The 26,264-nt window shown below is 38.1% G+C and overlaps 1 protein-coding gene across 3 annotated transcripts; it reads left to right on the top strand.

The window, feature by feature from the left end:
- Positions 1-22,037: 22,037 nt before the first annotated feature.
- On the top strand, positions 22,038-24,884 carry LOC140036696 (heat stress transcription factor A-4c-like). Of its 3 annotated transcripts, none has more exons than XM_072079132.1 (3): positions 22,038-22,426; positions 23,312-23,507; positions 23,627-24,884. In XM_072079132.1, the coding sequence occupies exons 2-3, from the start codon at positions 23,352-23,354 to the stop codon at positions 24,548-24,550; spliced, it is 1,080 nt and encodes a 359-aa protein (XP_071935233.1). In that variant the 5' UTR covers positions 22,038-22,426; positions 23,312-23,351; the 3' UTR covers positions 24,551-24,884. The 3 variants fall into 3 exon arrangements, with proteins under 3 accessions (XP_071935233.1, XP_071935232.1, XP_071935231.1); XM_072079131.1 differs by having other exon boundaries at positions 23,193-23,507; XM_072079130.1 differs by having other exon boundaries at positions 22,039-22,426; positions 23,160-23,507.
- Positions 24,885-26,264: the final 1,380 nt, after the last annotated feature.

Here is a 26,264-nt window from a genome sequence, read left to right as displayed (position 1 = left end):
TTTTTTTCCGAGAAAAAAATATTATTGTATTAAGTGTAATTAGGGATTTAGTATAATTGTATTAGTAAATTTAGTAATAACTAATTAATAATTTGTATTAGTACACATATATAATTATTAATATAATTGATAATATCAATTATATTACATATACTAATATACATTATATAATACATATAACTAATAATATCATTATCATAAGTTTGTAACTAATTAAATTATATATTAAATATATAATTATATACACATATATTTTATATATTTATTTTTTTAAAGCGGGTGGTAGGGCGGGGTTACATTCCCCCGCCCCATTAGCCCCCCGCGGGGCGGGTGCTCGCGGCCACCCGTCCCCATTGCCATCCTAAAGTATATAGTACACTGGTGAAATGAAAGAAATGAGAAGAAGCAAAAAGAAAATGAACAAGGAAAAAAATGAGAAAATTACTATGGGAATAACTTGTCTAATAACACTTACAAATCAATCAAATAGGGATTAATTACTGACATACAAATTTGAATGAGTTAAGTGAGACAACCATATAGGTAAATGTGGGCTTAGTATCGTTTACCCATTTTATTTTTCGGTTAAAAATTGAAAAACATAATATTATTACTTATTTGGAATAAAGGGGAGTGGGTTGACCTAGTTTGAGAAATCACTGAATCATCATTAAAATGATTCGAAATTCCAAATCCAAATCCAATGTCTTGTAAAATTACGGCCCAAAGAAGCACCAACAGTATTTCAGCATTAGACTTGAAGCCCAATATGTAGCCAATCAGTACTTCAAAATTAGCTACGCTGAATTTTTTGGTCAAATGATGAATTTACAATAACAATTACTTCATGGATATCAATCCAAAGTTGGACCTGTATTATTTTTTCCAGGTTTGAAACTAGATTGTTTGTTTGTTTGATGAAACTTAAAAGTCTGGATGCAATTTAGATCCATCAGCACACAAAATAATTTTAGTTTGATTATCTCAATGTGACCCAAATTCAATTTGTGTTTCCTTTGAGTACATGTAGTGGATAATAGTGACAAGGGCAGATTTGAAAACACATAAAGTGATAGGAAATAGTAGTAATACCAAACTAATAAGTATATACACAGACTTTATTACTGTAGAGACTTTATTGTGATAGAGATATTGTAAACGGTAGTTTTTATAGGCCTAGTCAAATACTTAGATAGATATTATCTATCTATCAATACTAGTACACAAAGTGGGAGAAAAGCAAGGGTTGTAGTGTTAGCATTTTCTATGACCTTTTAGATTTTAGTTGTTACTCTCATTGAATGGTTTTTATAACAAATCCATCAAAACAAAATCATGAACTCAAGATTAACTTCTAATAACTTTCACAAATTTTTGTTTAGATTTTTCTTACAAATATAATATAAGGTGTAGTTTTACTTCAGTATCTTATGATAACCAGTTCTCATTTATTAATTTTGTGTCTTATTAACTAGTCAACTAAAGAAAAGGGCAGCTTGGCCCTCCTTAGGACTAAAAAAAAAAAAATCAACTAAAATTCTTAAACCTAATTAATTTATTATTTATTTATCATAGATCGTAATAACTAGAATATGGGGTAATATTGAGGCTTAAGGTCAATATGAAACAAGCCTTTTTTTTATATTGAAAATAAATATATAGGACTAATTCAGTAGGCTACCTTTGGAGATCGATAATGTTTAAGAAATTTGGAATTGGATTATATGGCAGCAGTTTTAATCGAAGTAACGAAATATTAAATAAAAGGCCGGGGGGGGGGGTGTGTGTGTGGAAATGTTTGACTTAGCCAATAATTAGAATAACTATACAAGGACCTCATTATCTCAAATTATTCGTTCTAATTGCATTTATTTAGGTGGTAATAATTTTGATTGGCCTATGTTTAAATTTTATGTCTTCCCAGATGTGGTGAATGCTTGCTCCATTTTAGTTTGGGTTCTTGTAAACATTTTTGCACATGAATCTCATCAACACTATATAAAGAATTTTTTGCATGTGAAATTTAGCATATTGCTTCTATGATTATGACTTGTATATGTGTTAATTTGTTTGGATTCATGCTTAGATGAGCTCTTTTAGCAAGTAAACATTATTATATTCATGTTTAGATGTTGGGCCATGACAAGTGTTATACTTAGTACAGGTCCTTTGAAAAAGTGAAACACTGATGAATGATCTATGCAAATCCCTACGACAAAGTTAGGAGGTTAGTTTTACTCGTATCAAGTATTTTGAGAATTCAGATTATTTTTGTTATGATATAGCCTTGAGGTAACTAGAGTGATGAGGTTCTTTCGCGAGAGATGTATCCATCCATACCCATGTCTAAGCAACCGCAAAAATGCCTCAAGGAAGTAAAGATGACTGGATTTTGGGGTTGCCCAACTGATATGCAGCTTGCCAAGTGTTTGATGCACAGTTCGGAGTCGCTTGAAAAGATAATAGTTGAATGAACCTTGCAAGAACTATTTACCAAGTTTTTCAACTTTGTGCGTGGAAGAGAAGGACATATAGGCGGCCAGAAAAGGGAAAAATTATCATATTGGCAAAGGAACTGCCAGTGGGAGCTGAATTGGTGATACTGCAGTGGGAGTAGTGAGACATTCGTGTCAATGGTAGTTTAGCATGGCAGGAAGCCCTTGAGATGGACTTCCATTTTCTTGTTTCTTGACAGTAAATTAATCTCTTTTACCCTCTTTACTTGTGTTATTCAAAGGATTTAATGTTTTTGGGCTTGTTTTCTTCTTCTCCAAAAGGACTAGGAGCTGAATTTTGTTAAAAGGTCACCAACTTACTGTTGGTGTTGGAGGGAAAAAATAAACACTCATTATTGGTATTAGCTGTCAACTTTTGTGGGTTGCATATGATGGGCTCGTTGGGTTCAGGAAAACAATTAGTAGGTGTCAAGATTTGGGAATCACACTTGTAAAGTCCAAGAATCCAACAAAACTTGAAAAAAGCATTACATTTGTCATCATGTAGTGGAAGCTAACCCCCCCTCCCCGGGGCCTTTTTTTTTTTTTTTTTTTTTTAACTTTATTTCAAAAAGGGCTAAGCATTAAGGAAAAAAAAAATTCAGTTGGACAATAAATTACAACCCATTTTTAATTTTTTTTAGCTTTTTTTTACGATCCTAAAAGGTGAGTATAAATTTCATTATTGAATCCATCTTTTAATTCACTAAAAGTCATGATGCAAAGATATGCCAAAATGTATACATTTAGACGGTGTTTGGTAAATAAGTATAGGACACAGGAGTCACTATCAAAATTAACGTAAATAGGTATGAGATGCAGGAATCAATATAAAATATTAGTGATACACATACATATTGTATGATGGACAATCATGGGAATTGTTCAGTGGAAATACAAATGTTGGATCGATACCCCTATTATTTTCATGGGTTTTAAATCTTAAATAAAATGAAATTCACTCCATTCCAAACCAAACACACAAGGATGAATGACAAACTGGTACTCATAGCAGGATTTCCAGAACATAAACCAAACACCTCCTTAATTCCTCAAACAAATCATCTTCTCATAAATGCAAATGAACCATCTTGCATGCATTGTCGTACCTTGAGGAGAAAGGCAAAAAATAATCAACCTCTCTCTTTCATTCCAGATTAAAACTCTAGAATGAAAGACTATTCCAAGACACCGCGTGCTAGGCTTCACACATTTATCCAATAAAAATTCAAGAATCCAGCAAAACTTAATTAAGAAAAAAAAGGCGTCACCTTTCAGTTACCGTGTAATGATTGCTACGGCGCACTCTAACCTTCTTTTGACAATAAGGCAAAAAACAAGAATACATACATACACAGATGCATGCATGAGTGTGTCTAGGGGTGTAATCGAGCCGAGTCGAGCTCGAGTATTGCTATACTCGAGCTCGACTCGACTCATATACACCAAAGCTCGAGCTCGCCCAAAAAATCGATACTCGAGACTCGACTCGAAAAATTTCTTTTAGGCTCGAGGCTTGACTCGATACTTGAGGCTCGAAATTTTTTTTCATTTTAGGTCTTTTTACAATTATGTTATTACTTTTTTGCCATTATAGGATTTTATTATAAAGAAGGATATATTGTAAATTTCATATAACTTATACCCATAATGGTCATTTTATAATTATAATACATATATATTATTTAAATTATAAATATATTATTTAAATAACTCCGGCTCGTCTAGCTACTCGACTCGACTCGAGCTGGGCTATTTCGAGTCTAAACTCGACTCGATTTTCATTCGAGTTACTCGAAACTCGGCTCGAACTCGGTCAACCCGAGTTCGAGCCGAGTCGTTGACCGAGCTACTCGCGAGTAGTTCGGCTCGCGTACATCCCTAAGTGTGTCTATATATATATATACACGTCAATTGGACAGACAATAAATTACGAGCTATTTTTTATATTATATTTTTTTACCATGCTAAAGAGTGAGAATATAAATTTCCATTGAATCCATTTCGTAACTCGGCGAACTTGTGTTGGAAAGATATACCAAAATGTTTTCATTTAGACGGTGTTTGGTAAATAGGTACGAGTCGTGTGAATTCAAACCAAATTAATGATGTACATACAGATTGTGTGGTAGATCATCGTGGAAATTATTCAATTGAAATACGAGCGTCAAGTTTTACCCTCTTAACATTTTCATATGTTCTAAATTTATTACCTCTTAAACAAAATGAAATCAACCCCATTCCCAAACCATACTGTCTGGATGAATGACCAAAACTCATAGTATTAATGGTAGGATATATAATTCAAATTCACGAATGTGAACCAAACACCTCCTTAATTCCTTAAATAAATCATCATCATCTCATACATGCAAATGAACCAGCTTGCATGCATTGTCTTGCCTTGAGGAGAAAGGCCAAAAAATAAAAAATAAAAAAAATCAACCTTCCGCTTTCATTCCAGATAAAAACTCTAGAATGAAAGACTATTCCAAGTCACCGCGTGCTAAAAATTCCAAGTCACCGTTTTTATCCATAAAAATTCCACAAAACTATCCACAAAGTCGTTAGCCATCTCATTACCACAAAAGCACTCACGTCACTCAAATGTAAAATCTATGTATAGAACCAAAAAAAATATATATATTACTTTAACAAGAACCAAATAAAATAAAATATCTCAAGAAAGAACTCTCCAACGCAATCAACGACGTGAAAAATGAATCACGTAGAAAAATAGAATAATAAAAGAAAAAATCAGCATCCAATCCAGACGACACCGTTGCTGTCAACATCTCTACTTAAATCAACAACTACGTAATCAATAATTCAGTTAACCTGGTAGATGTTTTCCCCATTTCGTGTGTATTAGTGGGGTCGTTTATTATTATTATTATTATTAGTTTTTTGTTTGTCATTTTCTGTTTGATTGTGAGAATAATTTCTTCGAGGCCACGCAGCTTGTTTTGGAAGACATGCATTACTTGGCAAACGGCATGCATATAATAAGCTAAACGTGAGACCCTTTGCCCTTTTTATTTTTTTTTTCCCGTCAAGAAATTTGATAAAGGATTTGAAATCTATCCAAATCATTTTAATTGCTTGAATAGCTTAAGAGACATTTGGGTTTATAATTTAGTAATTATCTAAATGCGTTTTAATCATTAGAATAATTAGTGATTTATAAATTCAGATACCTTTTGAGTAATATAAACAACTAGATGGATTTAAGAAAATTTCAAATCCTTCGTCAAATCTCTCAATCCAAACACAGCATGGATATGCATTGACACAATAGGTATAAGCACACAAAAAAAAAAAGGTGCAAGCAAAATTAATTTTTTAATGCCTTATAAATAATGTCCAGAGAACTGTCTCAGTTACTTAAATTCAAATTCAACATATTTGAATGATCAATTACAATTATATAGTGCAATTACTGTGACAATTGCAGAAATTCCTTCCCACGAGTTAATTGAAAATCAAATGACAACATAGTCATAGTTTATTGGGATGATATTGTAGACAAAGAAAATTTATTTAATTTATTTTAGTCAAGATTTATTTAAATTAAATCGATCTTGATTAAATTAAATTAAATTATAGAAGTCCATTATGTTTTGGACTGGCAAATTGGGCCAATATTATATGGGCTATTAAATCAAATTAAATTCATAGTGTCCATTTAAGTTATAGTGAATGGATTGCTTTATTAATTCACCATGGACCATCTGGCCCACTAGTTAAGCCCAAATTAAATGGGTTTCTTGAGTTATAAGTTACCCAAAATGCAGGAAGATATCTGGAAGGTTTTCTTGAAGACCTAGCCTACATAATTTGGCTATAAATAAAGGTCTTCCCTCAAGGCAAAGATATAGAAAAAATCCCTAACATTCGGAAAAACTCTGTCAAATTCCCTCAAGAGCTTTCTTCCTCAAATCCAAGTCCAAATCAAGTCAAACAAATCCTCCTGCTATCGGTGTTGAAGACTCGAAGTTCCAAGTGTTTGACGCCATCATCAAATCAATCGTTTTCTACGCCGAAATTGTAGGAAACACCCTTTCGATTGGAGAACAAGTCTTTTCGGCCCTTCAATTGAAACTATTCGAAGAAAAGAATCAGGGGATTAATTTCTTTGATTCAAGAATTTTCAGAGATTGTAGCCTACTTATTATTTAATTTAATAAATTTGATATTTGTGCAAGTTTTCTTGTCTTTTATTTCAGGCAACAAAATTTGTGCTTACAAATTTCTGGCACGCCCAGTGGGACAATCTCTGCCTCTCATCTCTTTTCTTCCAACAACTTACCAGTTTCAAAATTCGATGGAGTTCAAGAAGGTGAACTTTTCGCTTGAAGGCTTAGTTGCTGATATCTCAACCACTCAAGGGACGCAGTATACTGCACCTCTGACAAGGAGTAAGGCCAAGAAGTTAGCAGAGAAGGCTAAGGCGAATGTTGTGACTGAAGAAGCAAATCTCGAGATGCTTCCTAACAAGAAAGGAACCCATGATGAATCTATTGGTAGCCCAAGTGATTCGGTTGCCTCTGTGGTGATGCCCGTCATGATGACCAATACCACAACTGTGGAAGACCAGATCTCGAATTTAGCCAAAATTGTCGAAGGGCTAGTAGTGCATGCGCAAAGTCAGGATGCCAAGATAGTCAAATTAATGGATATGGTGGAAAATATAGGCGAAAATAGCCTTAGCATGTCCAAACAGAAATTCAAAGTGCAAGATGAAGGAGACTCGTCATCAAGGGAGAAGGAGAAAGAGGATGAGAAGTCACAAGCCGCGAAGGAATTTTCAATCTCCCCTGATGGCACCATTCATGTTGACAATCTGAAGGAATTTATCGAAGGTGCAATTAAGGATAAGATGGGTGGAAGCGCCAAGCCATACAGCGGTTACACTAAACCTTACACTGCTAGAGTGGAAGGTTTGAAGATGCCTGTGGGATATCAACCTCCAAAATTTCAACAATTTGATGGCAAGGGTAACCCTAAGCAACATATTGCACACTTTGTGGAAACCTGCAACAATGCGGGCACTGATGGTGACTTGCTCGTTAAGCAATTTGTTCGCTCTTTGAAGGGTAATGCCTTTGATTGGTATACAGATCTGGAGTCTGGAACCATTGACAGTTGGAAGCAGTTAGAGCATGAGTTTCTTAGTCGCTTCTATAGCACAAAGAGAACTGTCAGCATGACTGAACTCTCTAATACACGTCAATGGAAGAGTGAACCTGTCATTGATTTTATCGACCGTTGGAGGAATCTAAGCTTAAATTGCAAAGATCGAATTTCTGAATCTTCCGCGATCGAGATGTGCATTCAAGGTATGCACTGGGGACTCAGATACATCTTACAAGGTGTACAACCAGAAACATTTGATGAATTGTCCACAAAAGCCCATAAGTTGGAGATTAATCTTGATGGACAAGAACCGCCAGTTCCTGACCCTTACAAGGCCAAAGAGAGACAAGAAGCGAGGAAAGGGGGCAAGCCACCATTTAAAAATGAAAAAAAGGAGGCTATGGCTACAAGTGTAACGCCCTTTAAGGTTGTTCCCAAAACTGCCAGGAGAGAAGATAGCAAGATCAATGCACATCAAGAACAAGGAAAGAGGAAACCAACTCTCAAGGAGATGCAGGATAAGGAGTACCCTTTCCTTGATTCTGATGTCCCTGGTATGTTCGACGATCTGTTAGGTATAAACTTGATCACGCTTCCTGAGATGAAGCGACCTGATGAGGCCAGGAACACTGACGATCCAAATTACTGTAAGTATCACCGATTGGTCGGGCATCCCATTCAAAAATGCTTTGTCTTCAAAGACAAAGTAATGGAGTTGGCAAGACAGGGAAAAATTCTCCTTGAAGAAGACAAGGCGAGTGTGAATCAAACGTCCATTGGTTCCCTGCAGTCCGTGGAGGATAAAAGGGTCATGGTGCCTGTATTGCCAATAATTCAGTTTGGATCACTTGATCCTATAGAAATCAAACAAGAAGGTGCTCCTTCAACTCTTCAGGAACATGTATATGAAGATGAAAAGGCGCTACAGTCTGATGCGGATGATGAAGGATGGACTCTAGTCACGCAAAAAAGGAGGCGGAAGTCTTGTCCATCTAGTAGGGCGAGCAAGGTCTTAACAAGAAGTATGGTGATTTGGAAGGGGAAAGAGAATGACGTAAAGAAAACTAATGATTATCATAATCTTCAAGGAGGCCGAATCTTCAAGCAAAAGTCGCGAACTCCTATTACTTTAAAAGAGTTTTTGCCAAAGGAATTCTTTGATGTTGATGTGGTCGCAAGTCACACAACGCAAGTAGATCATATCGAGGAACAAAAAGATAATACTTGTGAATCTCTCTGTGAGATGGCCCGTGCGTCCACCGGCAATGAAGAAGGTCGTGTGTCTACCAGCAATGAAGAGGTGAATGTCACAAGTATCACTTTTACTAGTGAAGACTTGTTGCTTGGGTCAATGCCACATAACCGTCCTTTGTTTGTGACTGGTTATGCAAAAGAGCAAAAAGTGAATAGAATGTTGATAGATGGAGGTTCCGCAGTCAATATTCTCCCTTTAAAAACTCTGAAGGAGCTTGGTATCCCGGTTGATGAACTCTCCAATAGCCGACTGATGATTCAAGGCTTCAATCAAGGAGGGCAAAGAGCTCTTGGGTCACTAAATTTGGAGATAATCATTGATGACATGACGTCCAGAGCACTATTGTATGTGATAGATGCTAAAACAACATACAATGTATTGTTGGGAAGGCCCTGGATTCATGAAAATGGAGTTGTACCTTCAACTCTTCATCAATGCTTCAAGTACTGTCAAAACGGGGTGGCAAGAAGTGTGAAAGCTGATGATAATCCTTTCACTGAGGCGGAAGCATATATCGCCGATGCCAAATTTTACATCAAAAGGCACATTGCGAAGGATAAAACTGAACAACCTCTATCTGGGGATAAAATTCAGAACCCCGAATCTCCAAATGCAAAAGGGGAGAAAGTGATGACTTCGAAATCAAAAGAGGAAGTTCATGAAGAAACTGATGTTTCATTGCCAAACAATGAATCAGTTGTCTTTCGCTGCCCTCCCAAATCAAGAATGGAACAGGGACAGTCACCTGCAATTCAGTATGAAACTCTAAAAGATTTGACTCTTCCGGTAGCTCATCTTGATACAAAAAAGGCGTCATCTTCTCAACTTAAAAGGTCTAACTTTTTAACCAAAGAATCTGAAGTTGAACAAGAGACCATACCAAAGTCAAGAACTAAAGAAGGTTTTGATCCTATCGCTTATAAGCTTCTCGCTAAGGCTGGATACGATCTCAAAGAATCTGCGGTGTTAAATGTTCCATCCCGTCAATCTACCAGTGACATGATTCATGGGTTGAATCCTACCCAAAAGATGTTGAAGGAAAAAGGATACGCCGTTGAAAATCCCAAATTTGGCCTTGGCTACTCCTCTCCTACACCAATCCGCATCAAGATCAATAGAGTTAGTAGCCAATATATTGCTGTGAAGGATGAGTCTTCTCAAATAGTTGGTAAATCTCAAGCTTTTCACGAAAAGGAAAATAAAATTCCACGGGTATCTGTTTTTAAGAGATTAGGACCACAAAAAAGACAAAAATCTCAAAACTCTCATAAGAGTAAAGGAAAAATGGCAAAGTCATTGCAAAGTCTTGAAGAACCTTCTGATTGTCCTCATAAATTTGGCAGTATCATTCCTTCGAGAATGAGAAGATGCACAGACCTTGTAATAAAGTGTGGGACTGAATTGAGGGTCAGGGAGTATACCGTGGTGTACACAAGACCAAAAGAGGATGATGAAGGGAGTGTTGCTTCATGCAACCATATAACCATAATTGACGGTGACTCGCCTGAAGAAGAAGAAGATGCTGAAGACGCTCCACCTGAATTGGAGGAAGGTGTTAAGGCTACTGTGGATGATCTAAAGGAGATCAATCTTGGTACTTCAGAGGACCCGCGTCCAATATACATAAGTGCTTCACTGAGTCCTGACGAAGAGAAGGCATATGTTGAACTCTTGCGGGAGTATCAAGATGTTTTTGCATGGACTTATAAAGAAATGCCGGGTTTAAATCCAAAAGTGGCCGTCCACCATTTGGCTGTTAAAAAGGGAGTTCGACCTGTGAAACAAGCACAACGGCGATTTAGACCTGATTTGATTCCGTTGATCGAAATGGAAGTCAATAAACTCATTGAAGCCGGGTTTATTCGTGAAGTTAAATATCCCACATGGATTTCGAGTATCGTGCCTGTGCGAAAGAAAAATGGACAAATCCGCATCTGCGTCGATTTCAGGGATGTTAACAATGCTTGTCCCAAAGATGACTTTCCTTTACCGATCACTGAACTCATGATTGATGCAACTACTGGGCATGAAGTTCTGTCATTTATGGATGGCTCTTCTGGATATAATCAAATTCGATTGGCACCGGAGGATGAGGAGCTCACTGCATTTCGTACTCCTAAGGGTATTTATTGTTATAAAGTGATGCCCTTTGGTCTCAAAAATGCGGGTGCCACATATCAAAGAGCAATGCAAAGTATCTTTGACGACATGCTTCATAAGAATATCGAGTGTTATGTGGATGATTTAGTTGTAAAATCAAAGAAAAGAAGTAATCACTTGGAGGACTTGAGACAAGTATTTGATCGATTGAGAAGGTATCAACTCAAAATGAACCCTCTCAAGTGTGCATTTGGAGTCACGTCGGGGAAATTTCTTGGTTTTGTGGTTCGCCATCGAGGTATTGAAATTGATCAGGCCAAAATTGATGCTATATTGAGGATGCCTGAACCTCGTGACATTCATGAATTGAAAAGTCTTCAAGGGCGATTAGCTTATCTGCGGAGATTTATCTCAAATTTAGCAGGAAGGTGTCAGCCATTTAGTCGCTTGATGAAGAAAGATGTGCCATTTCAATGGGATGAGACATGTAGTAATGCATTCAATAGCATTAAGTCTTATCTTATGAAAGCACCTGTGTTGGCTGCACCTATTCATGGAAAGCCCTTACTCCTTTATATTGCTGCCCAAGAACGATCGATGGGGGCATTGCTCGCTCAAGAAAATAATGAAGGAAAGGAGGTTGCCCTTTATTATTTAAGCAGAATGATGACTCCCAACGAACTAAATTACTCGCCAATTGAAAAGTTGTGCTTAGCCCTTATTTTTGCAATACAGAAGTTAAAGCACTACTTTCAAGCGCATAGTGTGAGGCTCATTTCCAGGGCGAATCCCATAAAATATGTGATGAGTAGACCAGTGTTGTCCGACCGTCTAGCTAGATGGTATCTTCAACTACAACAGTTTGAAATTATTTATGTGCCTCAAAAAGCTGTGAAGGGACAAGTTCTGGCAGATTTTCTTGCTGATCACCCGATACCTGCTGAATGGGAACTAAGTGATGACTTACCGGATGAGGATGTACTCCTTATCGAGATTCGTCCACCATGGAAGATGTATTTTGATGGTGCGGCCCATCGTCATGGAGCTGGAGCAGGGATTGTATTCGTGACTCCTGATGGAGGGATATTGCTATATTCCTTTACTCTAAATCATCATTGTTCAAACAATGTCGCTGAGTACCAAGCTCTCATACTCGGACTTGAAATAGTTGTTGATATGGAACAGTTGGACATTCAAATCTATGGTGACTCTCAATTAGTGGTTAACCAACTCTTGGGAAGTTATGAAGTCAAAAAGTCCGAGTTAATTCCGTATCACAAATATGCAACGCAACTAATGAGGCGGCTTGGAGGTGCAAGTATTAAGCATGTTCCTAGAAGGGAAAATAAGCAAGCTGATGCATTAGCTGCGCTAGCCTCTTCACTTACCATGCCGGATCATGAGATACAAGTCCGTGTGTGCCGAAAGTGGGTAGTTCCATCACTGATTGATGATGAAAATATTGAAGGAGGCGACGCTCATGTGGTCTCAACCTATGAAATTGACAAAGAAGATTGGAGACAACCCCTCGTTGATTATCTCAAGTATCAAAAATTACCTGAAGAGCAACGTAGAAGAACTGACATTCGTCGTCGAGTCCCTCGTTTTATCTTGTACAAGGACACGCTGTACCGAAAATCATTTGAAGGTGTACTGTTGCGCTGTCTGAACGAAGACGAGGCATATCGGGCGATGCACGAGGCACATTCTGGAATATGTAGAGCACATCAATCCGGTCCCAAGTTACATTTTCGGATTAAAAGGATGGGCTACTATTGGCCTACCATGGTCAAAGATTGCATGGAATATGCTCAAAAATGTCAAGCTTGCCAGTTTCATGCAAATTACATTCATCAACCACCCGAGCCGTTACACCCGACCGTTGCTTCTTGGCCTTTTGATGCTTGGGGCCTTGATGTTGTGGGGCCATTACCAAAGTCGTCCGGTCAACACTTATATATATTGGCTGGGACCGACTACTTTTCTAAGTGGGCTGAAGCCATACCGCTCAAGCAAGTTAGAAAGGAAGATGTGGTGAATTTTATTCGTGTGAATATTATTTACCGTTATGGGGTTCCCCGGTACATTATCACTGATAATGGAAAATCCTTCTCCAATGGCTTGATGGATAAGCTATGTGAGAAATTTAATCTCAAGCAACGCAAGTCCTCCATGTATAATGCCCCCGCCAATGGTCTCGCAGAGGCATTCAACAAAACTTTATGTAACTTGTTGAAGAAAGTGGTGGCAAAGTCAAAGAAGGATTGGCACGAAAGGATAGGCGAAACTCTTTGGGCCTATCGCACCACATACCGAACTCCGACGCAAGCCACACCATATGCCTTGGTCTATGGTGTAGAAGCTGTTCTGCCCCTTGAGCAACAAATTCCTTCTTTGAGAATCGCTATCCAAGAAGGGCTCACGGAGGAAGAAAATGTTCGCCTGCGCCTTGAAGAATTGGAAGCTTTGGATGAGAAGAGATTGGAGGCCCAACAAAATCTGGAGTGCTATCAAGCCCGTCTCTCTAGAGTTTTTAATAAGAAAGTTCGACGTCGCTCCTTTCAAGTCGGGGACATGGTACTTGCCGTTCGAAGGCCAATAGTTATGACTCATCGCACTAAAGACAAATTCGTCTCTAAATGGGATGGGCCGTACATTGTTCGAGAAGTCTACACAAATGGTGCGTACAAATTGGTGGACAAAGATGGCGTGAAAGTTGGTCCTATAAATGGGAAATTCGTGAAGCTATACATGCCATAAAAAAAAAAGTGAAGTACTCCACGACGCATGAGTCTAAACTGCCTGTTGCTCCAGACCCGCATGAGCTAAAACTGTGGATAACAACCACCAATAGTGTAGCACGTGGTTAAACTGCTGAAACACTCCACCAAATCTAAGGTGGTAAACAAAAGGATACTCCTGACCCGCAAGAGTTTAAACTGTGAATGGTAGGAACTACGTGTGACTTGATTCCCTGTTGGGATACGTAGGCAGCTTAGAGGGCAACTTCTAAGTTCAGTTACAATCATATAAAACTAAATTCTTTGTCCTGATGATTCTCTTGTTGCAAAAAAAAAAAAAAAAAAAAAGAGCGGTTCTCTTTAAGACAGTTCGAATTATTTTGTGACATATACTTGAAAGTGTATTATTCAGATTACTAAATTATTTGGATAATTACCTTTTCAAGTGTGATCAAAATTATGCAAAGATGGAATTGTTTGTATTGCAGATAATAGCTTAAAAGGGTGGCTATTGAAAGAATAAGAAAAACGGGGACGTCTGCAAGAATGTGAAAAAGAGAGAACGAGCTTCATTATGAAATGTTCGTGCTCATAGCTACACGCTTTGAGCAGGTAACAAAAGATGAAATTTGAAACAAAGTAAAAAAAATTGCAACTATTCCTAGAATTCAAATGACGACAGCTCCTTTCGGTTGCTTTCAAGTAACGCTTGCATCTTGTCCAAAGTTTGACTCTCCTCAGCAAGTAGGGGCGGGGAATTCTCAATCTTTCGAACTTCGTTTTGTAAGTCGACCATCACGCCTTGCACTCGGGTAAGATCATCTTGCTCTTCTCGTAACAGTGAAAGCGTCTCCTTCCTGTGAGCACCCAAGAACTCAAGTCGATTCCTCAACTCTACTTCCTCGCGATCGAGTTCCTTAAGCTTCAACATGTGTGTTGAGATCTTCTCCGCCTGTTGTCTCTCCTTACTCTAAGCATCTCTAAGATGTTGGGTGGCAGTAGAAAGCAACTCATCATATGATTCGGCTGGAATTTTATTTGAGAGAGAAGATTTCACTGCAACGTAACGAGCTGCATTTGCAAAGAAAGCCTTTAAAAGGCCTTGCAAATTTGAGATATCCGTGGCATTGAAGCTTTGCATTTCCTCCATGATCTCGTTGGCTTTTATTTCAAGAGTTGGCATGGGCTCCAAGGCTGTTTGAGATATCATCACCCTCAAGTTATTCCACAACATTTGGATGTAGTCTCGACGGCATGTTGAGATCACATTTTGGGGGCAAAATTCAGATACTCGAGGTGCCCTTGGCCACGATGGTGGATCAAAGACTTTGAGTTTCCTTTTGGCCGATGGAGTCATGTGCTCCGCCTTCTGTGCCATGATTTGCTGAGTCACATTTTCATCATCTACTGCCTTTTTGGAATTCTCGCTAGCACCCATTTGTTGGGTAGAACTGATCACTTGTTTGGCCAAAAGTTCAAATGCAGTAGGTCCTTCAACTGATACTTGACTTGGTTCTCCATCATCAATGAAGATAAAGTCTTGATCATCCAACTGTAAGGAAAACGTTATGAGACAAATCATGAATATGAAATTGACAAGTAGATTTCAAATGCTAAATTAAAGAAGGCAAGGGGGTCCTTACAATATTGACACGGCTTATACCAGGCACAGATATATCCGGAATGTCTTTAAAGAGTTCCTTAGGATCTAAACCAATATCATCCAAAGGGAAAGTCATTACCTTGGACTTCTTGCGCTTCCAATGCTGGTCCGTGCTAGTGGATTGCTCATCCTCCTCATCAAAAGGCTCGCTCCTCTTCTTCTCATGTGAATTGCAAGAATCATGATCAATGGCTTTCACAATTTTTGAGGGAAGACGAACTGAAGTACCCTTCGAAAATTGTTCATTAGGGGTAAGGTCCTCAAGGGTAGCAACCTTGTTGTTTGAACTCTTCAAAACTTCCTTCTCTTTTCTCACAGTCTTTTGCTTCATCTCAAGACTGTTATCAACTTTGGAGAGATTGTTCGGGTTTGCAAGTTCCTTCCCTTTTGACCTCTTCTGCTCCCCACTTGATTGGACACTCTTAATCAAAGTATCACGCCCTTTGAGGAGGTAATCATCATGTACCGCAGACCACCATGTTTGAAAGCCTGAAGATGTGTGCTTGCTAGCATTCAAGGGATAGCTAGGAAAAAGTATCTTTGACTCTGTTTTACTACGAATGGCAGTGCGCCAGAGTATTCGACTCAAGTCGTAATTTGTGGAACGCACATCTGCCCCGAGTTCCTGTGGAGGAACTTGATAAAACCCGAATTGCCGCGCGAATCTATATGGACTATATGGCTCAACAAGGAAATCCCCTTCAGCATGCAAAACTAAGTAATTTGAGCAGGCGCTTACAAAATAACTTAGTTCGAGATTTGCTAGTTTGCCATCGTCAATAAAGAGTTCATTACGATTCTTCACAAGAGAAGTGATTCCCCAAGTTACTTTATCTCCCTGATGAATGAGGTCGCGAGCACTATTTTCATCAAAGTATCGTGCGCCACCCTCTCCAGAATAGTTGGTCATGGTGGGTCCAGGCATGGTATTTGGAGTCAAATAATGGGTGGAGAAATAACTCGCTAACCAAGCATATACGTAGTGCACCGGAAAAGCCGCACGTGCACACCCTGGGGTAGCTGAATTTGAAATTTTATCAAGCCCACGGTATATGTTTAGCAGGACAGGAACAGCAAGGCAAGTCTTACGACCGGCAGCCATCATACTAGCCATTTTGAAAGTAGATGGTCTAATATAATGGGGGTCCTCATCTGGTAAAACAAAGACACAGAGCCAGCAAGATATAAATGCTGCAAGATAACTCTCTTCCCGCAAATGAAGTTTAACTCCGATGGTATTAAATACACCATTGTCTTGACTTGAAAATTTGCGCGGGTGTCCAATTTTGCCATCCGGATTTTGGGTTGCTTGAGCACGAGATGCCCTCTTTATCCTTCTCTGCTTTGGCTTTGAGTACCTGGTTTTGCCTTTAAACCAGAAATTAATCCATTGGTCAGCAGAAACTCCAGCTTTGTTGGATTCCCCACGTTGGAGATGATGTAAGGCTGCAAACAGATACTCACAACTTTGTGGAATATGCCTTAATTTCTTTTCATTAACCCCAGTTAGCTCCTCCGCGCATGGGATTACCTCTTCATAGATACCCCCGATGATTGGAAGTCCCCCTAACTTGTGCAAGTCCCAAAGTGAGAGAGACAGTTCTCCAACAGATGTATGCAAGGTATTAGTGTCCGGACACCACGCCTCGCAGAATGCTCTAAGTACATGGAGGTTCCTATCATATGTGAAAAGCGAAGCATATAAGGCATCAAACAAGCAATTTTCACGGAGCACTTGTTTGCTCCTGCCGAGGATATCCTCCAACCACTCCCAGTAATTCTCGATGTAACTGAATGCACCACTAAGTCTTAAGGAAGGACCCCAGTGCGTATCTCCATCTATGATCCGCTTGCCAAGGGTTTGAAAAGGAGTTGTCCTTGGCTCCTTATCATGAATAAGGGATTTCAAGGAGTGAACTTTCGTGCCATCATCTTGAGGAAGTTCGAGTGACCAATCCTTTAACTCTGGGTACTGGTGAGAAGGCCACTTACCTGAGTAACTTCCTTGTATAGGGGGATGCACCAATAATTTCGTTCCTTTGTCACCGGAGTCACCATCACTGTCAGTGATAAGGAGATACTTTTCGTTTGAAGAAACGACTTCCTTGAACACCACCATTGCATCAAGACTAACCTGCAGCAAAAGGAAGGAAAAAGAAAGTTTGGTTAAAATAGCAGGATTGAAAGTAGTAAAAGACTTCTTGAATTTTGGGTGAGTTTTATTGAAGTGGGTAATTGCATCTCCTTGGTACTCCTCAAGCCATAATATGGCTCTCGTGGGAGTTTGCGGTTGCGCCATCTTCAAATTTCTTGGTTGCACCTTCTTCATGTACTCCTCAAGCCATAATATGGCTCTCGTGGGAGTTTGCGATTGCGCCATCTTCAAATTTCTTGGTTGCACCTTCTTCATGTACTCCTCAAGCCATAATATGGCTCTCGTGGGAGTTTGCGGTTGCGCCTTCTTCAAATTGAGTGGTCACACTCTCATTCATGTACTCCTCAAGCCATAATATGGCTCTCGTGGGAGTTTGCGGTTGCGCCTTCTTCAAATTGAGTGGTCACACTCTCCTTCATGTACTCCTCAAGCCATAATATGGCTCTCGTGGGAGTTTGCGGTTGCGCCTTCTTCAAATTTTGGTTGCGCCATTTCTTTTGTACTCCTCAAGCCATAATACGGCTCTCGTGGGAGTTTGCGGTTGCACCTTTTTCAAATTGAGTGGTCACACCTCCTTCATGTACTCCTCAAGCCATAATATAGCTCTCGTGGGAGTTTGCGGTTGCACCTTCTTCAAATTTCTTGGTTGCATCGTCTTCATGTACTCCTCAAGCCATAATATGGCTCTCGTGGGAGTTTGTGGTTGCACCTTCTTCAAATTGAGTGTCCACCGTGTATGTTGTAACGAGGGATCCTCCCTTCGTGGCAAAAAAAAAAAAAAAAAAAAGAAAAAAAAAAGACATTGACAGGAAATAAATGCCATAAGGTATGTGAATTACCTTAGCTTTTTGAACTCCAAGAGCTATGCTCCTAAAATTGTGGACACAATTGGAACGTCAATTTGCTTCAAACAAGCTATGCCAACGTCAGCTGAAAAAAAAAAAAATTTCAGCCATAGTTTTGTTTAAAAAAAAAAAAAAAATCATCATCAACGACAAATCTTGCCTTGCTTCGCAAGAATAGACATTCAAGAAAAAGACGTGGCGCGGGCATGTGTTGCTCTAGTCAATTACCATCAGCAAAATTGCATGCAAACTACTTGAATTGCAATTTGAATAAAGAAGCAGCATGGACCTGGCCGTGAATCAAGAAGGCCATGGTATGCAGCAATGGAAAGAAAACACGTGCACTTTGCATGCAAGAGAGTAATCAGATGCTTAAAGTTTCTTGGCCCCGAATTCAATTGTCAATCTATACCCATTAAATTTCAAAAGAGCATTCAGATGTCAACAATTTGGGGACACTAATAAAACCCGAGTTTGAAAATTTCAATCCTACAAGCATAGCAATCACTGATTATTTCATGAAAGTTTGCCCGTTCAATTTGAGATAACAAACCATCACCTAGTTTCACTGGGAGGCAAATTTTCAGTTTGGTTCATGACTTAATCCAGTGAGTTTTGATTCGACAGAGTGGGTTATTAATCCAGTCAGCAGCGACAAGTACAAGGAAAAAATTAAAATTCCAGCAATGACAAACGTGAGAAAATTGAATCTCTTAGCAAGAAAGTTTCCAGATTACCTGGTGTGAAGCTGACGGCTTGTAGTTCTTCAAGAAAGCTGGAAAACGGCACGAGCTAGAAGACTTCGCAAATTGTAATTCTCCAAGCAAGCTGAAAAACCTCGCAAGTTGTGTTGTGCAGGTTGCGTCTCTTCATATAGAAGAAAGGAAATTAATATCTTATACAAGGTTGCTTGGAAAACTTTGGCAGTATTCAAATTAGGAAGCAATTAAGATTTGGAGGGTGCGCGTTGGCCGAGAAGCTCGTGCATGCCACAAGTTCGTTTTAAGCACTTTCTGGTTTCAATGCTTTGCTAGGTACGTGAGAAGCTTGGAAAGTGAGGCAATACATGCTTACTTGAGTAAAGTGTCCAATAGCTTTGTTGCCTAAAGATTCGTGACTAGCCTTTTGGAACATTTGGTATTCTAAGAGTCAGCAAGGCTACCATCCGGGCAACAAATTTGTTTTTGGAAACTAACAAGGCGCTGCAATGATACGACTCCAATAGCTTGGGTTCAACTTCCAAAAGCAACTATGCTTGAAACATAAGGAAGTTCGTGTATGGGACTGCTTATAGTAATTGGAATGTTAAGCTTCCTACTGATATTTCATTCAAGATTTGGCAATATCGGATGGGTTGACATCGAGCAAAGTGGTAACAAAGGGAGACAAGATCTGGTCGTTTCCAAAAGTCCCCTACCAAAGGAATTCCAAATTGCTCAGCTTCAAGACGGAAAAAAAAAAGGAGAGAAAAGAATGTCTTGTGGAGCTCTACAAGGCGCCTAAATGAATCAATTTAGGAAGTTTTAAGTTCTGGGCAGCTACCAAATTCAGTGTTTATCATTTAACTTTTGGAATCACATGAATTTGGTTCCCAAGAATAATTTCAAAAGCTGGAAGTCAGTTTGGGAAGCTCTCGAAATTTGGTGTTCAGAAGTCACCAACATTGGTTTTGGGAATACATTTGCGATTTAGGAAGTGTTGAAACTTAGCAAATTCCATATTGCCAAGTGCCGCGAACAAGATTTGGTAGTCAGCAGCTTGAGATACAAATTGGAAATTATCAATTTGATTTAGCAAGTTTGCCGCATGTAATTTCCGAATCTTTGCACCACGTTGCAGCTCTCTAAAGTGGAAGTTTCCTGGTGAATATTAAATGGGGAGTTCCACCGAACAAAGTGATAGCCATGCTTTGATTATTAGATGTTGGGCGGTGCAATGGTCATAGAAGTTTCCCAAATGCACGAGACTAATTGCAAGCAACAGATTCATTGTAATTACTTGGGTAATGATCCTACGCATTGCACCTTGGTATAGACCACACGTGATTCAAGGGAAATCAAGTACTTCAAGTCTCTATTTCAATCCTTGACAAGCAAGTCTCAATTGAGTCTTGAAGTGGGGGCATTTGTAGACAAAGAAAATTTATTTAATTTATTTTAGTCAAGATTTATTTAAATTAAATCGATCTTGATTAAATTAAATTAAATTATAGAAGTCCATTATGTTTTGGACTGGCAAATTGGGCCAATATTATATGGGCTATTAAATCAAATTAAATTCATAGTGTCCATTTAAGTTATAGTGAATGGATTGCTTTATTAATTCACCATGGACCATCTGGCCCACTAGTTAAGCCCAAATTAAATGGGTTTCTTGAGTTATAAGTTACCCAAAATGCAGGAAGATATCTGGAAGGTTTTCTTGAAGACCTAGCCTACATAATTTGGCTATAAATAAAGGTCTTCCCTCAAGGCAAAGATATAGAAAAAATCCCTAACATTCGGAAAAACTCTGTCAAATTCCCTCAAGAGCTTTCTTCCTCAAATCCAAGTCCAAATCAAGTCAAACAAATCCTCCTGCTATCGGTGTTGAAGACTCGAAGTTCCAAGTGTTTGACGCCATCATCAAATCAATCGTTTTCTACGCCGAAATTGTAGGAAACACCCTTTCGATTGGAGAACAAGTCTTTTCGGCCCTTCAATTGAAACTATTCGAAGAAAAGAATCAGGGGATTAATTTCTTTGATTCAAGAATTTTCAGAGATTGTAGCCTACTTATTATTTAATTTAATAAATTTGATATTTGTGCAAGTTTTCTTGTCTTTTATTTCAGGCAACAAAATTTGTGCTTACAGATATAAATAAGGCCTGCGGACAACCACCTGATAAGTTCAATCTTTTATTATTCAAAAGTACGTTACGTCCAGTTACATGTTTAGCATGAAATTGCATGCCGCGAACTTTGAAAAAAGAAAAAAATCCTAAGAGCAATTTAAAATTTTCCCCAAATTGCTTGCTTTCATTGCATTTGTCAACCATTTAGCAATTTCATGATCAGATTTTCTTGATTTCAATGGGAAAATTCATAATATGTGAAGAAAAATTAGAATTTCGCATATATTAAACGTGCACGTGAATTGAGTATGGTTATCCTCTTTATCAAAAAAAAAAAAAAGCATTGGTTATCCTCAAGAAGAGATGAAGTGCTAGCATATGTGGCTGGGGACTATCAAACTGCAGCATTTCAAAGACTTTTTTTTTTTTTTTTTGGTGTCAAAAGCACTTCAACAAAGTTAGAAACAAATTACTTCATGATTGCATAAAAACAAACCAAATGCCAATTTTGGCCAACCTTTCTCCAACTAAAAAGTTTCCGACAACACATGCAAATTAGTTGAAGTGCCAAATTTGAGACACAAAATGCTTTTAAATAGTGCATCAACTTTTTCAACCCTTTCATTTGCCAAAAATAGCAGAATTCGATTTATTATTGATTAATTTATCCCGCACTGTCTGCGTCAGTGTGTATACATTAAATGTATATCAGATCATTTTAATTTAAATTTGGACACAAAATTTTGCATATAGATACTTACTGTGCACGAAACATTTACCCTTTATATTATTATTTCTACGTGCTAGGACTGAAATTTCTTTCCATGTATCAAGTCAATTCTTACGACATGCGACGTTGAACATTAATTGTGTCATAATTGTTCGTTTTGCACGAAATGTTCATCCTTATCTGATGTTTCCAACCTTACAAGAAAAATCCTCATAAATTGATCCTTATAAATTTACACTCCCAGTCCTATTCATCCGTCTTCTCATTTCAATTTTCATGAACACTTGGAAAACTGAAAACCCCACCCATTATCTTGTACCTGACGGTTCAGACCTTGATTGGCTAATTCTTGCAGATCCCAAAAAAACCGTAAACATACTACCTACCTTAACCGACCGTTGAAGACCCTTTTGAGAAATTTCTGGGTTTCTCTGTCTGAGCGACCGTCTATCATTTTCTTTTCCTCTTTCAGGTAAAATCTCAAACACCTTGCTTACAGTTCGACAGAACGAATTCTCTGCTTATGCATATGTGTATTTGATTATACATATATGCATATGCAGATTCTTGTTAAAAAATTTGATGCTTTTGCTTGAAGAAGGGGACATTGGTTGATGTTTTAACGGCTTTGAGGTTTAAGTGTTGCAAGTGATTTTCAAAGAAAATGACCCATTTGTTGACTTTTTTCATTTATGGTGAGGAATTTTTGTTTTCTGGGATGAATGTTGGAAGGGTTTAGCTTTGTGGGGTTGATTTACAGGGCTGTTGGTGATAAAGGGTTTACGAGTTTTGCTTGGAATTGTTGGTTATTTGTGAAAAGACTTGAATTTTGACTGAGTTGGTTAAGGAATTTGAACGGGAAAGTCGTGGGTTTTGGAATTGATAGGAAGTTTGTTGGTTTGTTTGAGAGGGATTTGGGGCTGCCAAAAGACTTGAGCTTGGTTGAATCCAAGGAAATTTGAGGAATTTGGGAATTTATCTTGGGGTATGGTTGTTTTGGCTATATAATTGTTGTAACATATGAGAAAAGAAGGGGTTTGTCTGGGTGGATTTTGGTTTTTGATTGGATCAAATGAACCTGAGACATTTTCATATTTTGGGGCTCTGGTTTTGACTTTTGTTGGGAAATCTTGATTCCTAATGTCATTTCGCTTGCCAATTTTTAAGTGAAAAACCGAGACTTCTTCGTGTATGGTGCATTTCAGGATCTCTGAACCTGGTTTCAAGTGGTCTTTCAGGGACTTGAGGGAAGGGAATGTGATCTTTTGTGGAAGGGTTTCGACTTCATTGAATACTAATCCAATTGAGCGTAAAAATTCAAGGCTGAATTTTGCTACTTGATGGATGAACCTTGCAGTTCAAATGCGCTGCCACCTTTCCTCACGAAGACATACGAGATGGTGGATGATCCTTTGACAAACGCCATAGTTTCATGGAGTTGCAATAACCGAAGCTTCATTGTCTGGAACCCTCCAGAATTTTCAAGGGATCTACTGCCCAATTACTTCAAGCACAATAACTTTTCCAGCTTTGTCAGACAACTCAACACATATGTGAGCTAGTTTTTTATTTTCTTTGTGTTACTTTTTCGTGTTAACTTTGTTCACGTGTAATCTCCTTTGTTAAGAGTATATGTTCTAACAATTTTGGGCATATGTAACTCCTTTGGCAGGGATTCAGGAAGATTGATCCTGAACAATGGGAATTTGCTAATGATGATTTTGTCAGAGGGCAGCCACATCTTCTAAAGAACATTTATAGACGTAAGCCTGTTCATAGTCATTCTGGACAAGGTGCTGTTGAGTCTCAGTTAAGTGAATCAGAAAGACGAAGGTACAAGGATGATATTGAGAGGCTGAAGAGCGATAAAGAGGCACTTCTTTTTGAACTACAGAGGTATAAACAGGAGGAGCAAAGATTTGAATTACAAGTGCTGGGTACGACAGAAAGTGTTCAGCTCATGGAACAGAAGCAAAAGAACATGATGTCCTTCTTGTCTAAAATTTTGCAGAGACCTATACTTGCTTTGGAGCTCATGCCGGAACCACATATTCATGAGAGAAAGAGAAGGATTCCGGGAAACAGTTATCTAAATGAAGACATCAGCAGGGCAAATACCCAAATAAATTCTCAAATTTTGCAAAAAGAGCATTTAGATGCAAGTTCTCTTTTAGCTTTCAACAAAGATTTGCTGGAGGAGTTGGACTCTACACTGTCATTCTGGGAAAATATATTGATCAACGTTGGTCAAGCATGTGACAGACTTACTTCATCTCCAGCCTTGGTTGAATCTACAAGTTGTGCTGGGAGCCCTGTTGTGTCTTACACAGAGCCTAATGCTAATGATGTCTCCGTTGGGCCCAAGATCTCTGAGATTGACATGGACTGTGACCAGAATACTAACACTGCTGTCATCAACGATACTGCTAACTCAGACGAACTAGTAGCTATGAATTCCACTAATGTACCCACTAATGGACCAACTGGGGTCAATGATGTATTTTGGGAACAATTCTTGACTGAAAATCCTGGTTCTACTAATTCATCAGAAGTGAAAGTAAACATCATGATCATGGCAGGTTTTGGTGGAACATGAGAAGTTTAAATAATCTTCCAGAACAGTTGGGACATTATACTCTTCCACCAGAAAGAACTTGATGTCAGTAGGTCATGTACCGCACACGCCTTTTCTTTTTGTGGGGGGGGGGGGGGGGGGGGGGTTTCAAAATACTTTGAATGCTTAATCGCTGCCTCTTTGGCTGGTTGTGAATACAGAGCTGAGTGTTTTATTGGCATTAGATGACATTTTACATATTATTTTCTTTTGCTCTTTATTCCACTTTCAAATGAGTTTTCTTTTTGTTGTTCTTCATGAACATGAACAGCTATAACAAACATAATAATTCTATAGTGAATTTTGTTACTCTTAACAGGTGTGGAATACTTGTTCCTTTCAGTATCATCTTGGTTGGTTGATAATGTTAATGACTATATCCATAAATGTTTTCAACATGGATGGGGAGATCAATGTTGTTGATTGTTTTCTCGTGTTCTGTCTATGCTACTTGGAGTGATCTAATTAGCAAAATTTATGAGCATGGTATATAGAATTACTGATTTTATAGACCCTGCTCGGAAAAAACTTATTAGGTGCAGATGTGAATTGGTGACTTAATTGGTTATTGTGTACAATTACAGAAATTAGGTTGGAACCACATCCACAAGTCAATAGATTATGAAAACCAAATGATGGGCGTGTATTAGTGCATAATAATTGAACAATTACTGATTTCTTTTATTCATCTTAGATTTTAGGCTTCTCTCTCTCTCTCTCTCTCTCTCTCTCTCTCTCTCTCTCCCAAGAAGGGATACTCTTTAGCGGGATTTTACATCCCTTATTTGCTTTAGTTACGCAAATGCTGCTTCATGTTAGTAACTCAATTTAAAGCCCATGCATGGATGTTAGTAGCAAATCTGAAGTTTAAATTTATTAAGTTATTAAATTGTTAACTGTTAAAATCCTTACATTTGAGCATATTTTGCATTAAATGATAAGTGAATATATTATTATTACTTCTTATTTTTTGGAGTAAGTTTGGTTTAGAAAATTAAGTGCCATTAATTAATTAAAATATTTTATTTTTTGTTATCAAACACGTCTGAATATGATAAGATTTGAACGCATTGAATTTAAGTATTGAATTAAGTTATCAAATAGGTCCCAAGATTTAGTCTCTAAGTGATTGTATTAATTTCTAATCAACATGGATGTTTCCTTCTTGTAGAATTCGCCAAGGTATTTTGTCTAAAAAATTGATGTAACGTTATCCCCTTACTTATATTGATCCACGTCGAAAACCAACTTGAAATTTAAAGGGAAAAATAAAAGAAAAGAAAAATCAACTTTCAAGTTAAACGTAATGTTGAAATTTGAAAATCCTTTGCCAAGAATCGGTTTCGCGCCTTCAGTGCTGCTAAAGAGAAGATTATATATACAAGACAGGTATAGTACGAAATATATTACTCCCTCCCTTTTTTTATAACTGACGTTTAAGGTTTTGCACACCAATTAAGAAAAGTTTTTCATTGTTTAAATCTATACACTACTTTCCTTTTGTACCCTCATTAATTGTCCAATTCACCCATGTTTTCTCTCACTAGAGTACTAAATGGTGCTGTTTTACTAGGCCAAAAGCAAAGAGAGAAGCAATAATTACTAGGAGTAGTAATTAAGAATCCTGTATTGGAAAAGAGAGATAAAAGGGTAAAATTGTGAAAAAATAATTAATGCTGCATGGGGATAATACAAC

This window comes from Coffea arabica, chromosome 2e (assembly GCF_036785885.1).
Source record: "Coffea arabica cultivar ET-39 chromosome 2e, Coffea Arabica ET-39 HiFi, whole genome shotgun sequence".
Classification (NCBI taxonomy): domain Eukaryota; kingdom Viridiplantae; phylum Streptophyta; class Magnoliopsida; order Gentianales; family Rubiaceae; genus Coffea; species Coffea arabica.
The sequence above is the reverse complement of the archived record's forward strand: the minus strand, read 5'-3'. Positions and strand labels throughout refer to the sequence as shown.